The 16,707-nt window shown below is 32.3% G+C and overlaps 2 protein-coding genes across 9 annotated transcripts in view; both read right to left on the bottom strand.

The window, feature by feature from the left end:
* LOC130994894 (uncharacterized) overlaps positions 1-16,707 on the bottom strand; it is a 1,167,164-nt gene that overhangs the window by 912,811 nt on the left and 237,646 nt on the right. The window lies entirely within an intron of this gene.
* LOC130994926 (protein SAWADEE HOMEODOMAIN HOMOLOG 1-like) lies at positions 1,093-5,606 on the bottom strand. Of its 8 annotated transcripts, XR_009091945.1 has the most exons (10): positions 5,342-5,533; positions 4,709-4,794; positions 4,577-4,622; positions 4,340-4,475; positions 4,024-4,087; positions 3,467-3,518; positions 2,999-3,142; positions 2,078-2,163; positions 1,496-1,615; positions 1,371-1,400 (listed from the first exon to the last, which is right to left on the bottom strand). XR_009091945.1 is itself a non-coding variant. In XM_057920083.1 (9 exons), the coding sequence occupies exons 2-9, from the start codon at positions 5,393-5,395 to the stop codon at positions 1,385-1,387; spliced, it is 813 nt and encodes a 270-aa protein (XP_057776066.1). In that variant the 5' UTR covers positions 5,396-5,452; positions 5,544-5,606; the 3' UTR covers positions 1,093-1,384. The 8 variants fall into 8 exon arrangements, 7 of the variants coding, with proteins under 7 accessions (XP_057776066.1, XP_057776068.1, XP_057776069.1 ...); XM_057920083.1 differs by lacking the exon at positions 2,078-2,163 and adding an exon at positions 5,544-5,606 and having other exon boundaries at positions 1,093-1,615; positions 5,342-5,452; XM_057920085.1 differs by lacking the exon at positions 2,078-2,163 and having other exon boundaries at positions 1,093-1,400; positions 5,342-5,573.

Genomic DNA, 16,707 nt, shown 5'->3' on the forward strand with positions numbered 1-16,707 from the left:
TGCTCAAACTCAAAGTTATAATTCTATTGTGTTAATAGCTTTAACTAACTATTTTGCTCACGCCAATAAAACATTGTTCTAATGGTAAAACTGAGCACCCAAAAACTTTTGTTTATCCCGCCTGCGTGCTATTTTGCTCACACAAATAAAAATATACTAGGCAATTTTACAAAAAATAGACCATTTTATCCTTAAAATAATATATTTTCCCATTTGTATTTACTTTCGAATTATACATATAAAATTGTAAAAAATATATAATAATCATAAAAAGGATTAGAATGAGTAGTCATCTACAATTAATAATATTTTTTTAATGTATTAGTTTTGATATAATTTTCTAGACGAACAATTAGTTGTATATCTGGAAAAATACAATTTCTTATATGATTTAAATTTATTTAATTTGTGGTAATGTGTTTGGAGGACTACTTTCTTTATTTACACAAAGATTTTGTTATTATCTTTTTCTTAATTAAATTTTATATTAGATTAACATTTATATAGATTAAAAATAAAACTCTAAATATGGTTTACATTTATTTATTTATTTTTGAATTTTAAATTTTAAAAATAAAAAAAAATAAAAAAATATTTAAAATTTACAATGTGGAGAAAACAATAAAACAAACTAAACTCTTTATTTTTTTGAAGCAAATATTTTAAATAAATTTATTTTTTAAAAATATTTAACTGTATTTTATTCAGACACATTTTATCCAAATAGCATTATTATTTTATTTTTGTTGTTAGAATCAACTTTTGCTTTAGCAAAATGGTTAATTTAATATTTATCTCATTTTTATTTTGTTTTGTGATTATCTTCAGATTGGAATTATGTATTTCTTGAAATCTGGCTATTCGAAAGTTGTGAAATAAGTTCCAACGATTTATTAATTTTATTCGAAGTGATTGATACTGTTCTCAATATATTAACATCTTAAAGTGTAATTCTACAAACACTTATCTTAACTCGTCAAATTACGAATCTAAATTCATGTTCAATAACATATTTAAATACCAACAAAATACAAAAATGCCATCAAAATACGAATTTAGATCCATAGCTATTCCAATTTATGACCAAATGGATTTATCCACATAAAAATAAATTACTATAATGATCAAATTATAGCTAGCAATGCTAATATACATTCCAATAGATTATATCATCTGCATTAGAACATCCATTAACATTAAGCTTCAAAAAGATAACTTCTTTAGCTGTCCAAATATCCAATACGATTGCTACCTATCAAAAGGAAACGCAAACCTACGAGGCGAAGGCACGACGCGACGCCTTCAGCCAGATCGAGACCTGTATATTGCTCGAGCTAACTATTCTCCAGCCGCACTAGCATGTTAGGCCGACAACACAACCTCCTCAAGCGCACTCCCTCCTATCACGACACAAAACAAACCCGACAAATACAGCATAGATTCGACGCCATTGGCTATCTGGCAACAGAAGAGGCGAGACAGTAAATTTTTTTACCTGTGTGTTGTCGTGGTCGTAGCTGATCAAGAAAAGACACCTGCAGCCTCTTATGTCGTGCAGTCTCCTTTGAATATCAACCACATGAGCATCGTAGTATCTTGCTTGATCTCCCCTCTCCTATATCAAGAAGATGCATTACAAATGCTGTCTAACGACTAAACCAACACATGTATCATCACACATGTAAGCAATACAGGTTTTATAGTGGCTTTCATCGAGTAGCATAGATAACGAGCTTAGAAAGCCTACACTCTCTTCTTCCTTTTCGATCTTGGAATCTTCAGTTTAAATCCCATGACTAGCTATTCAACCAAGTACTCTACGCTTATCGTTCAGCACCAAAATCATGTTAACTAACTAGCCCCATTATTTTGTTGTCGAAGAGTTGAACAATGAAAATAGATGGATCTAATGGTTTACACAATAGAAAGAAAGACGTGTATCTAAGACTTGCTTCGACGACTGTATGCATAGTTTCAATTAGGGTAAATATCACTTCCTTGTCCAAGTATGTGCCTTTTTTCAGACAAATAAGTACCTAATGAATTGGCTTTATTATCAAATCTAGGACAGGCCCACCTTCGTCGCCAAGAAGTCGTGTCATGGAAACGAAATCTGCATAGATATCGTCTTCCAATAGAAATGGACCAGTTTGCCAACACGACCTTTTAGTACCGAAGAAGTAGACATATCCTACATTTGAAAATGAAGTCATTTTACTGGGTACTAAGCTATCATCTATATGATATGTAAAAGAGGAGTTTCCTCCCTCCATCTTTTCCCATCATTTTTTCTCTCTTCTCCCATAATTTTTTCCACTATTTTTTTTTTCTCTTTTTTATTTATAATTTTAATTCTTTTCTATGAAAAAATATTCAATGTGCATCTTAAGTTTAAGTTCGTCAGAAGATCTTTAATATGATATAAAAATCTTCAAAAATGAATTTAAAAAGAATAGGTTATTATAATTTAAAATATTTTATTTTCTTTCTCTTTGTTAAAATTTTACAACTTTTTATTTATGTTTGTGCATGAAAATATTATTATTATTATTATTATTATTTTATTTTTTTATGTGAAATACTCTATTATAATAATAATGTGTAATATTAATTTTCATTATCAAATAATTTAATAACTATAACTATCATTACACTTTATACGTAATTGAAAATTACGTTTTTAAATTCAAAATTTTATTGAGTAATTAGTATTTTATTTTTAAATCATATTTCGCATTTATTATATTTTGTTTCTGTTTAATATTTATGTTTGTTTATCTAAACATATAGTTTAATTTCGATTTCGCCGTGCATCGCACGGATGGACGTACTTATTTCAAAGTTCGTGATGAAAAAACGGGCATAATTCGGGATATGAAGTGATATTTACCCTTTCCATTATGTCTTTTATTACGGCTTTGGTCACAACTTTCGGTTCTGTCACTACTTCTTGAAAGAAAACACTCCGAAAAGAAACCAATATCGATACCAATAGTACCTGGAAGCACACTACCGGATCCCCAACCTTCAGTTTGTGGCATTCTGAGTGGTCCAAAGCAACCGAACGTTCCCTCACGTCTTTTTTCACATTCACCCATTCGTCGTGCACTGATCCAAACCCAATATATCGTACATAGACTTCCTGCAGTGAGATTCAAAGCTTTAACAAAAACAAACTTTCTCTCCCTTAAGAGCTTAAGCAGATCAGTATTTTCGTAACTACAGCATGGATAGTGAGAGCTCTGGAAAAAAAGAACTACAATGAATTATCTCTACAACAAAGTGGTAACTGAAACCACTACTTATTACGAACACAGCATATGAATGACTGCGTCGACACCATAATCAACTCCATGGTGCCGTAGACAAAATACTTTTACCGCATAATCAGTTCAAGGAACATAACGCAACAAATGTTAAGATTTCAAAGTAATGATCAGCTCTCGGAAGAAAATTAATGACTCACAATTTCCCCGGAACTAAGAAATCTGTGGGAGAGAAACGTATCAACGTCGTACCTGTAAAACACCAGAAATGGTAAAATAAAATTGAAGTAAACAAAAACTTCATGATTGCAATATTCAGTTTTTTGTGTTATATTTTAGCAATTTTCTACCATAGCCTAATTAGTTTGGTCATTGGTATATTTTCATAGTATTAGAGAAAAATATCCATGCGGAAACTTTGGTCACAATGACACTCCATGTATTAGCACGTTGAGTAAGATATGCCAACGACTGAAGAAAAAATAAAAAGCAAAAGGCATGTACATTATTAGATACAAATATTCTAAGCAGTGTTCATGCCATACCCTACATATTTTTCAAGAATTCAGATCAAGATAATTTGCTCTTCTGTTCTTCATTTACTTGCTTAGAAACACATAAGATAATCCATGAAATCAATCGATGACAGGATTTCCAAAGATGCAATCATGATATGTACTAAAGGCTGATGCAAAGTTGAAAATCTAAAACAACGCGATTGAAGAGGTTCGTGTCATGCGAAATAAAATGGCCTCACCATGCCCCATCTGTTGATGACTTAGCTTCAAACTCCAAATTGGGTACATCTTGGCCCTTCGGACCTGCCATCATTCCATTGGTAGTAGTTAACATGACTAAAACACTACAGAGAGACACAAGACATGTCATGGGCAGCATGGAAACAATTTATAGAAGTTCACAACATAGATTATGTTACTCTAATGAGAAAACCAAATATGTATCCGAAACAAGATATGGGCAACTCATGATGCAATTTGTCGACCAACTTGACATAGTTTGAATACAAGCAGACTCATAAGACGACATCATAAACAAGAAGCTGAAAAAAGAACCTTCAAACATTTCTGGGATTTCAGTTGCTTTAGTCTGATTAAGAGCATCTGGGACGACATGTATTTCCTCGGCTCCATTCAACGAAGTCTCTTCAGAAAGGTGGTATTCTTGCCTCGTCTGAAACCAATTCTGGATCTGAAGCAATATAGTAATAAGTACATTCAAAAGATCCAGCCAAGATCGAGCATCAAACAACGGTAGCAGTTCAAATAAAAAGAAAACGCAAGAGATAAAACCTCAGTCCATTTCAGAATAGGCTTCCCCGCACGATTACTCGAACGACTGCAACCAAAACTACAAAGTTAGTACTGATGAAGTGACAATCTTTAAGCAAGAATTTAGTAGTTACTCCAGACTCGAAAGCTCACTTGAAAACTTTTGCCAAATTCTTAAAGTAATCCATATCCAGGGACGGTTTGTTCGAGTCGTGAAGTAATTGCTCCATTTTCTGAACCTGCTCCATTGATGGCATAAGATAAGTTTCTCATATAACTGTCCAAGTTCTTCTGCAAATACAATTGACATAGAATTTCTTCAAACGGGATATATTATCTCGGGAATGAACCAAATTCAATAACAATTTTCTTCTAAACTGTGCTCGTTCATACAAAAATGGACACACAATGCAATAACCAAGACTCCTTCACCATGATCAATGTATGTGTGTGTGTCTTTTGCTCTGTGTTTAGTATAAAACCAACAATGTAAACTGTTTCTATCTAATAATTGAAATTCATCAATTTTCTCTAAAGGCCACATAGTAATCAAGAAACATCAAATATCATTTTCAATTAACTTCAAAACACACACATGAAGCCAACCAAAACAGGCACGCCAATACAGTTAATCAGAAACCCACAAAAAGTAGAAGCTGAAAAATAGCTCAGAGCTCATCAAAACGGAGTAATTATAACATGAAAAGAGAAAAAAACTGGGGATTTCCTCGAAAGAAAATGCGAGCATAAACATTTAAAAGAAAAAAGAAAAGTATGAAAAGAGACCTCGGCTTTGGTGAAGCCGGAAAAGGGCTGTTTCTGCCTGGGCCGAAGATTCATTCTGCCTCGACTGGACTCCAGTAGATTCTAGAGAGGGAGAGAGAGTGATCACGGTGCCTGTAGCAATGAACCTTTTTTGGCTGAAGAAGTGAAGAAGGTTAATTTTGGTGCACCAAATCTTCTTCTTTTTTGTCTTTTTTTAAAATACCTGTATATAAACTCATCCATCTCTGACAGTGGAGAAATTCACCATTCTCAATCTCAGCTAACGTTTTCATTTTTTTTTTATTGGGGGTCTGAAAAAGCGTGCTGGACAATTAATTTGATTTGTTACTATTATTTTTCTTTTTCTGAATAATGGATAGCGATTTTGACGGGTACTAAAGCTGGCAAAATCGATTCCATGGACCGGGTTCGACCCGATCTGTTCGAATTTAGGGTTGGATTAGATAAAATAGAAATTTAAAAAATAGTTAATTGCCTATATATATACAAACTATACCCAAATTTTTATTTTTAATCAAAACTATTTTTTTGGTCAAAAAATACATAAACTTTTAATTTTTTGGAATTTGACATGACTCCAAAAATTTGTTGACCAATAACTTGATTGACTGAATTTTGATGGCCAATCTGAAGGTACAGTTGAAAAGCTATTGACATTGTCTTTCTAATAATACTTATATTGTTGGCTTTTGGTAATCGAAAGTGGTTGAAAAAAAAGAAAAAATATAGAATTTCGTGACCTCGACTTTCATGCTAAATTTTTTTACCACTTCCAGTTATTTTAGCTCAACAATATAAATATCATTAGAAAGATAACATTAAGAGCTTTCTAACGGTACCTTCGGATTGCCCATCAGAATTCAGACAATCAATTTATTAGCCACGAACTTTCGGCTCCGGTCAAATTCCAAAAATATAAAAGTTTATGTACTTTTTGACCGAAAAAATAGATTTGGTCAAAACCCAAAATTTGAGTATAGTTCGTGTATTTATAGACAATTAACTCTTAAAAAAGAATTGAGCCTAAAAAGTTCGTTCAGTTGGCCAATCAAGCTATGAGTCTATAAAGTTCGAGGTTTTTTAGATTTTTTGCCTGTTTGTTTTTTCAATTGATTATATATTAAAAAATATTAAAATATAAAATTAATCAATAGCATAATCACTTATTAAGTTATTAACTAGCATTTGCATCCCGTGCAATGTACGGAAAAATATTTTTAATTTTATATTTATATAAAATTAATACCAATTCAATTATTATACTTATAAATATAATAAAAAAAAATAATTTATATATATTTGAATTGAGTATTGAAAAAATAAAAAAAATCACAATTATAAAATTTGATATTATGAAAAGCAAAAACAAAAAATAAGTTAACAAAAAATAGAAATAAAATACTAATTAAAAAGAATTAAAAATATATTTATTCAAAAAAGATGAGAGAGGATAGAGAAATTTATAAAACTTTAATATTTAAACAAATTTCAATTTTACATTTTAAATCAAATATTTTCATAAAATATAGTATCATACTAAAGCTCTTATTGTGATCTTTAATTTGATATGCATATTAAATATTTTATAATTAATCGAATTTCACAATTTTGGAAAGAAATGTAACAACAAATAAGAAATTAAAGAAAATGAAAATAAGAAGAAAAATATACTCCCTCCGTCCACCAAAAATATGCCACAATTTCCTTTTTTGTCCGTCCACAAAAAATATGCCACTTCCATTTTTAGTAGTAGGGTCCACACAACTCCACTCACATTTAAAGTGGGACCCTTACTCCACTACCAACTTTACTCACATTTTCTTAAAACCCGTGCCGAAAGCAAAGTGGCATGTTTTTCGTGGACGGAGGGAGTATAATTTAAACATAAACCTTCAATTTTATTATAACTACAAAATTGCCACTAAATTTTGAAATTAATTTCAAATTAAAAACTCCCTTTTTAATATAGTATAGATATTTATATTTATAATAATAATAAAAATATTTATGCTTATAATTTAACATATTTAATTTTTACTTTTAGTTTTTTATTAATATTTGTAATTTTTTTTCCTGGTATATAGATACGTAATAAGATAAATAAATAGCATTGTCTATAAAAGATTCAAAATACGTCGAAGTTGAATCTTTTGATTATTGATGATATTATTATTTATTACTCCCTTTGTCTCATTAAAAGTGGTTTGTAATTTATTTTGGATTGTCCAACTATAAATAGCATGTTTCCATAAATAGAAAATTTTAACCCTTGAAAAAGTGTAGGCCCTATCACTTTCAGGTAATGTCTATCCTAGGCCTAGGCCGAAACTTAGAACGCACTGCCGTTAGAAGCATGCCACGTCATTTATGAGATAAATCATTTGAGTTTGTTTTTCGAGAACCCAGACCGATTTTGTAATAAACCATACCACTGGTTTTCGGACTCTTGTTTTGCATTATTCAGTCAAATCTCAACGGGTTCGAAATCACGAGGATTTTACACACTTTTTATGAACAGTACTTTTATATTTTCTTTTATTTTTTTAAACTTTGGATACACTAATTTACGCTCTTTCTTTGGAGGAAATCCCAGCAAAATGCACTTTCAATCTAGGATGTTTTGATTCTTGATGAAATTTGAACCCATCTGTGGCTATTTAATTTACAATTCTTTGAAGCCGGCACCCTTTTCCTCTCCTGTTTATCTTCTTTTAAATTTGCAAACTCATTTTCTCTCACTAAACATAGATCTCACTTTGCCCTTTTCCAAAATCAGAACTCCCGAAAATTTCGCACCGCAACGGTAAACGGTTAAAATTGTCGTCAATTCAGATGAAGAGAGAGCGGTGAGGCTCGTGTATGGCGAAACCAGACGAGGTCGGTGGCGGTGTCTATTTTGGTTGTTGGATGTTCAGCCAAGATGAGGAAGGAGTATCTGGGTGGGTGGAGGTTAAGGGGAAAATATTGTACAGGCGGCGACAGCGGTGAGAGTAATCGGACGCAGGGGCGGGGCTAGGATAACGTAGGCCTTGTGCAAATTTTAAAAATTGGGCCCTTTATTTATAGTGAAGAAAAAAATTATATTATGAAAAATATTTGATTAAATAATACATTTTTTTGTCAAATTACTTTGTAAATATATATATATATATATATATATATATAATTATGTCATTCATTTAAAAATATTTAAAATAATATAAGAATTTAGAGAGGAAAGATCGCACCAATAATCTTTATATGAATATGATAAATATCTATGTTCACAATTAACACATACAACCTAAATACAAAATTAGAATTTCATCAATTAAAACTATTAATAATACAATTAAAAGTTTTAAAGAAATTATCTTTTTTTTATTCTCTAATCCCTAGAATTGAAAAACCACTAAAAAGAAAAGCAAAGATAAAGAAAAGATAAAGAAAAGAACACAGTATTGATTAGAAAAGAGATTGTATTGATTAAAAGAGTGTGTATTTCTTAGAAGAGCCCAAATAAAAAGCATATCCATCACAAAAATTTCGCTTGTAAAAAATGGTCGGCCATTGTATTGATTAAAAGAGTGTGTATTTCTTAGATGAGCCCAAATAAAAAGCATATCCATCACAAAAAATTCGCTTGTAAAAAATGGTCGGCCATCAAAAAAATTCGTCAAAATTTTGCTTTCAAAAGGAATCGATCACAGGTGGTTAAAGTTTGATAGATGGCCCTTCACCATTGCACTAATGTACACAATTCATTAGTTTTATAGGTTTTATTTCTGATATACATAATATATATGGATCTATATATTTCGGGGCTCCTATTTTTTTGGGGCCCTGTGCGATCGACCACCCCGCGCACCCCCCAAAACCGCCCCTGATCGGACGGCAAGGGTTGACGGAGGAAAAGGAGAGGGGAGGAGAGGAGAGAGAGGGAGAGTTTGCGTGGTGAGGGAGGGATAGACATATAACAGATGAGAGAGAAATATCTACAGAGGAAAGATAATGATTTGAGAGAGTTACAGTGGAGAGAGAGAAAGATAAAATCTAATGTTTTTATTTGCTCTAATTAAAATGTTTATTTTAATTTATTTTAGTGTTGGCGTGTTTTATTTGGTCCAAAACGTGGCTACCGCATTTTAGCCCATTTTGTCAAGCTGTAAAGTGAAAATCTAATGTCTTCTCTAAAAAAACAAATACTGGAGTAATAAAAATAAGGGATTATAGCCAAAAAATACATGAACTTTGACAAAAGTTGCAATTTTCACCCCAACTTTCAATTTAGCCAAAATATACATGAACTTATAATTTTTGTTGTAATTTTCATCCGAATTTGACTTCCGGCGAAATTAGAGCTTAAGTGGCAGTCGAAAATTCCTACATGGCCTTCGGCGCGACTTCATGGCGTGACTTTGTGGCCTTCGGTGACGACAGGTCTCACCGGCGCGACTTCGTGGCCTCCGATGAAAGCAACGACTCAGGCGGCGAAAGGGGTGGGGACGGGAGGAGTATCAATATTTTAATCTTGTGTATTTCTTTCATTTGAAAATTATGGTTCTCATTAGTAATTTATTTAATTAATGAAGCCACATTTGCGCCACATGGTTTTAATTATGCCACGTCAACGTTTGGTCAAACTAAAATTAATCGAAGCTCCGTCGAGGTGAAAATTACAACAAAAATTATAAGTTCAAGTATATTTTGGCTAAATTGAAAGTTGGGGTGAAAATTACAACTTTTATCAAAGTTCATGTATTTATTGGCTATAATCCTTAAAAATAATAGTTAGTCGAGAGAAATTTAATGAAACTGCTAACATAGGAATTGTTTCAAGTCATTTATTAATTATTATTGATTGATCTATGATATGGCCACCGAAGACACCACCCCTAATATTAATAGTGCAAAAAATACAAAATTAAAAAAAAGATCACATGTTTTCGTAATAAATATGATAGATAATCATCAACTTTACCATGGAAAAAGTATTTCGCGTGAAAATAAATCGTAATCATCAGTAAAAAAAAGTGTTTTTTTTTCTAATATAATTAGTACGCTCTCTCCTGCGATGTATGAGACAAAATATATTTATAATTATTAAAAAAATCAGAAAATGTCAAAATACAATTTATTCAGGATTCTAATTTTTCACGAAAAATAATATTCTCGCTATCACCTAACTCTATATATCAGTATTGTATAATGATATTACGACAATCAATTTACTGTATATGCAACTAACAATAAAATTTGAGAATCCCCAAATCAATTTCGTGTAATCTTACTTTAATTGAGAATCCCCAATCGATTTCACACTAATCATCTTTTAAATTTTCTACTAATCATACTTGAATTTAAAATTCCTCAATCGATTCACAACTAATCATACTTGAATTTGAGAATCTTCAATCGATTATCCACTAATCATACTTGAATTTTAGAATCTCCAATTGATTTTTCACTAATCATACTTAAATTTGAGAATCTCCAATCGATTCCCAACTAATCATACTTAAATTTGAGAATCCTCAATCGATTTCCCATTAATCATGCATACTTGAATTTGAGAATCCCCAATCGATTCCCCACTAATCATACTTGAATTTTAGAATTCCCAATTGATTTTCCACTAATTATACTTTAATTTGAGAATCCTCAATCGATTCCCAACTAATCATACTTGAATTTAAGAATCCTCAATCGATTTTCCACCAATCACACTTGAATTTGAGATTCCCCAAACGATTTCACAATAATCATAACTAAATTTGAGAATCTCCAATCGATTTCTTCCACTAATCATACTTGAATTTGAGAATCCTCAATCGATTCCCTACTAATTATGCTTGAATTTTATAATCCCCAATTGATTTTTCACTACTTAAATTTGAGAATCCCCAATCGATTTTTCACTAATCATACTTAAATTTGAGAATCCACAATCGATTCCCCACTAATCATACTTGAATTTTAGAATCCCCAATTGATTTTCCACCAATTATACTTTAATTTGAGAATTCTCAATCGATTCCCAACTAATCATACTTGAATTTAAGAATCCTCAATCGATTTTCCACTAATCATACTTGAAATTGAGATTCCCCAATCGATTTCACAATAATCATAACTAAATTTGAGAATCCTCAATCGATTTTCCACTAATCATACTTGAATTTTAGAATCCCCAATTGATTTTCCACTAATCATACTTAAATTTGATAATCCTCAATCGATTCCCAACTAATCATACTTAAATTTTAGAATCCTCAATCGATTTCCCATTAATCATACTTAAATTTGAGAATCCCCAATCGATTCCCCACTAATCATACTTGGATTTGAGAATCCCCAATTCAATTTTCAATAGTCATACTTGAATTTTAGAATCCCCAATTCAATTTTCACTAATCATACTTGGATTCGAGAATCCTCAATCAATTACCACTAATCAGACTTGGATTTTAGAATCCTCAATTCAATTTTCACTAATCACACTTGGACTCGAGAATCCCCAATTCAATTGCACTAATCACACTTGGATTTGAGAATCCCCATTTCAATTTTCAATAATCATACTTGAATTTGAGAATCCCCGATTCAATTTTCACTAATCATACTTGAATTTGACAATGCCCAATTCAATTTCCACTAATCATACTTGGATTTGAGAATGCCCAATTCAATTTTCACTAATCGTACTTGGATTTGAGAATCCCCAATTCAATTTTCACTAATTATACTTGAATTCGAGAATGCCCAATTCAATTTTCAATAATCGTACTTGAATTCGAGAATCCCCAATTCAATTTCCAATAATCATACTTGGATTCGAGAATCCCCAATTCAATTTCCACTAATCATGCTTGGATTCCAAAATCCTCAATTCAATTTCCACTAATCATACTTGAATTCGAGAACGGCTAATTCAATTTTCACTAATCATACTTGAATTTGAGAATGCTCTATTCAATTTTCACCAATTATACTTGGATTCGAGAATCCACAATTCAATTCCCACTAATAATGCTTGGATTTTAGAATCCACAATTCAATTTTCACTAATCATACTTGAATTCGAGAATGCCCAATTCAATTTCCAATAATCATACTTGGATTCAAGAAATTCAATTCAATTTCCACTAATCATACTTGAATTTGAGAATGTTCAATTCAATTTTCACTAATCACACTTGAATTTGAGAATGCCCTATTCAATTTCCAATAGTCATACTTGGATTTAAGAATCCTCAATTCAATTTTCACTAATCACACTTGGATTCGAGAATTCCAAATTCAATTTCCACTAATCATACATGGATTTGAGAATCCCCAATTCAATTTTCAATAATCATACTTGAATTTGAGAATCTCCAATTCAATTTTTACTAATCATACTTGGATTCGAGAATCCCCAATTCAATTTCCACTAATCATACTTGAATTTGAGAATGTCCAATTCAATTTTCATTAATCATACTTGAATTTGAGAATGCCTAATTCAATTTCCACTAATCATACATGAATTCGAGAATCCTCAATTCAATTTTCACTAATCACACTTGGATTCGAGAATCCCCAATTTAATTGCACTAATCACACTTGGATTTGAGAATCCTCATTTTAATTTTCAATAATCATACTTGAATTTGAGAATCCCCAATTCAATTTTCAATAATCATACTTGAATTCGACAATGCCCAATTCAATTTCGACTAATCATACTTGGATTTGAGAATCCCCAATCAATTTTCAATAGTCATACTTGAATTTTAGAATCCCCAATTCAATTTCCACTAATTATACTTGGATTTTAGAATCCTCAATTCAATTTTCACTAATCATACTTGGATTCGAGAATCCCAAATTCAATTTCCACTAATCATAATTGGATTTGAGAATCCCCAATTCAATTTTCAATAGTCATACTTGAATTTGAGAATCCCCAATTCAATTTTCACTAATCATACTTGGATTCAAGAATTCTTAATTCAATTTTCACTAATCATACTTGAATTTGAGAATGTCCAATTCAATTTTCACTAATCATACTTGAATTCGAGAATGCTAGTTATTAGTGTATCACATGTAGGGCTGGTAAATCGGTGCCGGTTTTTCGTTAAACCGATTAACCGGTTTTTTTTTAATTTAATTAATTTATTAAAATTACAAAACTCGGCTACATTAGGGCTTTCAAGTTTCAGCCACTTTCCTGTTCCATTCCACTTTCCAGCCGCTTCCAGCCGTTTCTCCACCCCTCCCCGTTTCGGCCTCCTCTCCCCGCCTCCCACCGGCGCCGCTGCCTCTCCCACCGGCACCGGCGCCTCCCTCTCTTTCTCCGCCAGCAGGCAGCAGCAGCAGCAGCAGTGCAGCGCGACTTCCTTCGATTTTTCCCTCCGCCAGCGTCGCTCTGCCGGCGTCGCTCAATCTGAACGGGAAAAAAGAAGGCTTTGCCCCCTCCGTCGGCGTCGTCCCCTGCCGGCTTTTCCCTTCGGCAGCAGCGGCGCTCATCCCTTGGACCGGCGCCTTCTCCGCCGGTTTTTCCCTCCGACAGCAGCAACAGGCAACAGAGATTAGAGATAAAAGAGATAGTCTCTGATGTAAGTATGTGTATTCATTCTAATGTCAGTATCGAGCTTGAGATGCTCGCAGTGAGATTTGAATTTTTTGCAATGTGGGTGGGGCTTGACTGAGGGATTGGGGTTTGATTCTTGTTGCTCATTTCTACATATGTGTTTGATTCTAGGGTTTGTGGTTGATTCTTGGGTTTGTGGTTGATTCTTGTTGCTCATTTCTACCTTATTTTTAGCACACAGTGAAATTCTCTCATCTGCATATGTGAACCAGTGCATTAATTGGTTTTGACCGGTTAACCGATTAACCGGTCCGGTTAACCGGACCGGTTAATCGGTTAACCGGTCGAAAAACCGGTTCGGTTTTCGGTTAGAGGAATTCCTCTTAACCGGTTCCGGTTAACCGATAAACCGGTTCGGTTATAACCGAACCGACCGGTTTACCAGCCCTAATCACATGGATGATCATACTAGTTATTAGTTACCTCTGAAATTCTGAATAGATGTATACAAATTTATCTTGGAACTACATTGATCTAGTATAGACTGTAAAGTATATAACTGTAATTCAAATATAAGTATTGCTTATAGAAAATATATGTTAATTATTCGTTATTTAATATATATATATATATATATATATATATATATATTATTCATGCAATACAAATAATCTATAATAATATTTAATTTCCTAAATTATAAATTTCAATAAGTATAAGTCTAATGTTCACATGTGATGTTCCATAAATAAATATCCCCTAATACAAATTAACTGCGAATGTAAAGTTTAATGTTCCCATATGCAATACAAATGCATGCACACACTGATACGAAATAAAGGTAAAAAAAATTAATGAGTATTAAATCCAACGGCTCGGAGTAAAAAATAATATTCATCACGCTGTTGGAATATCGAAACGTGTCCATGCAAGATTATACAAATTACACAAAGACTACACAATACTAAGTCAGAAGGGCACAAATTCCAAGGCCAAAAGGCGACTATTAAACCAGAAGTACAAATACCACCACGGGTATTCAAATTTTGAGGTGGTATTCAATAGTGGGTTGAACCGGTCTGGGTTAAGATATTAGGAAAGGGCCGGTTGAATTCAACTTTTGACGTGGCATGCATCTAACGATAGTGCGTTCTAAGTTTCGGCCTAGGATATACATTACCTCACTTTCAACTCATTTACACATTCTCCTCAATTCTTGTGCTGAAAGTTTTGAGTGATTTATAGTGGGGCGGAGGGAGTACTATTTATTTAACTTTAATTTTATTTAATTGCTTTGAAATGTTGTTTAATAAACAATTATTATCGAGTTCCATTTATTTATCTTTGTATTTGAATTATGATAATATAATTTTAATTTTGTTATGTACATAATCGCTGTTGAATTGATTTTAGCCGATTGAACTTATTTTATTTTTCATCATTTTATAATAAAAAAACATAATTAAAAAAAATATTGTGCTGAAAGAGGCCATTTTGGGCTTGTTAAATTGCAGCCCAAATCAATCAATGGTTAGTCGGACCAACCCAACCCAATAAATTCTCAAAGCCTGATGGACTGGTTCGGACCGGTCCATTTCATTACCTCTAATAGGCAACATAATTTCATAATTATTTCATTCTTCGATTTAATGTATTTTTAATTGATCAAGCTGTAATTTTTATTTTTGTAGGGTATGGAAAACAATCAATTCCTTGTTTTAAATTCGAGTTAATAATAGTTAGGGAGTATAATTGTATGGGATGATTTGTATTAATTGTGACCATTAATGATATCAATCGGGTCAAATTTCAAATAAATCCTATCAAATTACCGGGGTTTTCGAAATTTGAACTATAAAATCTCAAACGAACACCGGGTCAGTCCTAAATGGTTTCAGATTATTTTCAAATTAATCTTATTCGATTACAGGCTATTCGGACTGTAATTTTATCGGATCGAAATTTTTTTAACCTTAACCATCTCAAATTGATGGGTTAATCGGACCAACCCACGAGTTTCAGACTGGATTAACATCTCTAATGACAATTATATAACAAATAACAATAACATAAAGACTCTGAATTTTCACTTGTAAATTAAGTATGTTGTACTCCATCAGTTAAATTTAAGATAATAGACTTTCATTTATTATACTAAAATTAGATTCAGAAAATTAGTTCAATATTTTCATGACAACGGAATTACCCTGTTTTAATTTTAATGAACAATACATAAATGTTTATATAATTAAGCACTTCATTTTAGCAAAAATATAAGTAAAAATTTTAAATTTTACAAATTAAATATAGAGAAACAATTTTAAGAAATAAGGAATATAAAGACCTAAGGGGGTGTATTAGTTTAAAACTTTAATTGATTTCTGCAGACTTTTAAAGTTTGGGTGTATTAGTTCAAGACTTTTAAAAGTCTATGAAAATCTTTGGTGTATTCGTTCAAGACTTTTAAAAGTCTATATAAATCTGGGTGTATTCGTTCAAGACTTTTAAAAGTCTATGAAAAATTGGGTGTATTTAAAAATCTACGGATTTTAACATTGGACTGATTTCCATGGATTTCATTCAAAAAATACACATGAACAAATCCGAGCTCGGACCACGAAAATTCACAAATCCGGCAAAACCCCGCGCTCGCTGGGGAGCAGCGGGCACTCGGACAAGCGCTGCTGGAACCCAGCGCTCGCTGGGTATCCAGCGCTCATGGACTCCTAGCGGCCGTCCCGCGCGCGTTGGGTTTGTGGATTTCAAGTTCGAAAAAATCACGTCAAAATCTTGCTAATTCATTAAAAAT

The sequence above is a fragment of the Salvia miltiorrhiza genome, chromosome 7 (genome assembly GCF_028751815.1).
Source record: "Salvia miltiorrhiza cultivar Shanhuang (shh) chromosome 7, IMPLAD_Smil_shh, whole genome shotgun sequence".
Lineage (NCBI taxonomy): Eukaryota > Viridiplantae > Streptophyta > Magnoliopsida > Lamiales > Lamiaceae > Salvia > Salvia miltiorrhiza.

What these genes read in the sequence shown, in the direction of transcription:
- LOC130994926 (XM_057920083.1), bottom strand. Translation starts at nt 5,395, where the DNA reads ATGAATCTTCGGCCCAGGCAGAAACAGCCCTTTTCCGGCTTCACCAAA. An exon ending in CCGGCTTCACCAAAGCCGAG is followed by an intron (nt 4,795 to 5,341) that starts GTCTCTTTTCAT and finishes TCAATGGAGCAG; the next exon opens with GTTCAGAAAATGGAGCAATT. An exon ending in ATCCGGTAGTGTGCTTCCAG is followed by an intron (nt 1,616 to 2,998) that starts GTACTATTGGTA and finishes TTCTTGATATAG; the next exon opens with GAGAGGGGAGATCAAGCAAG.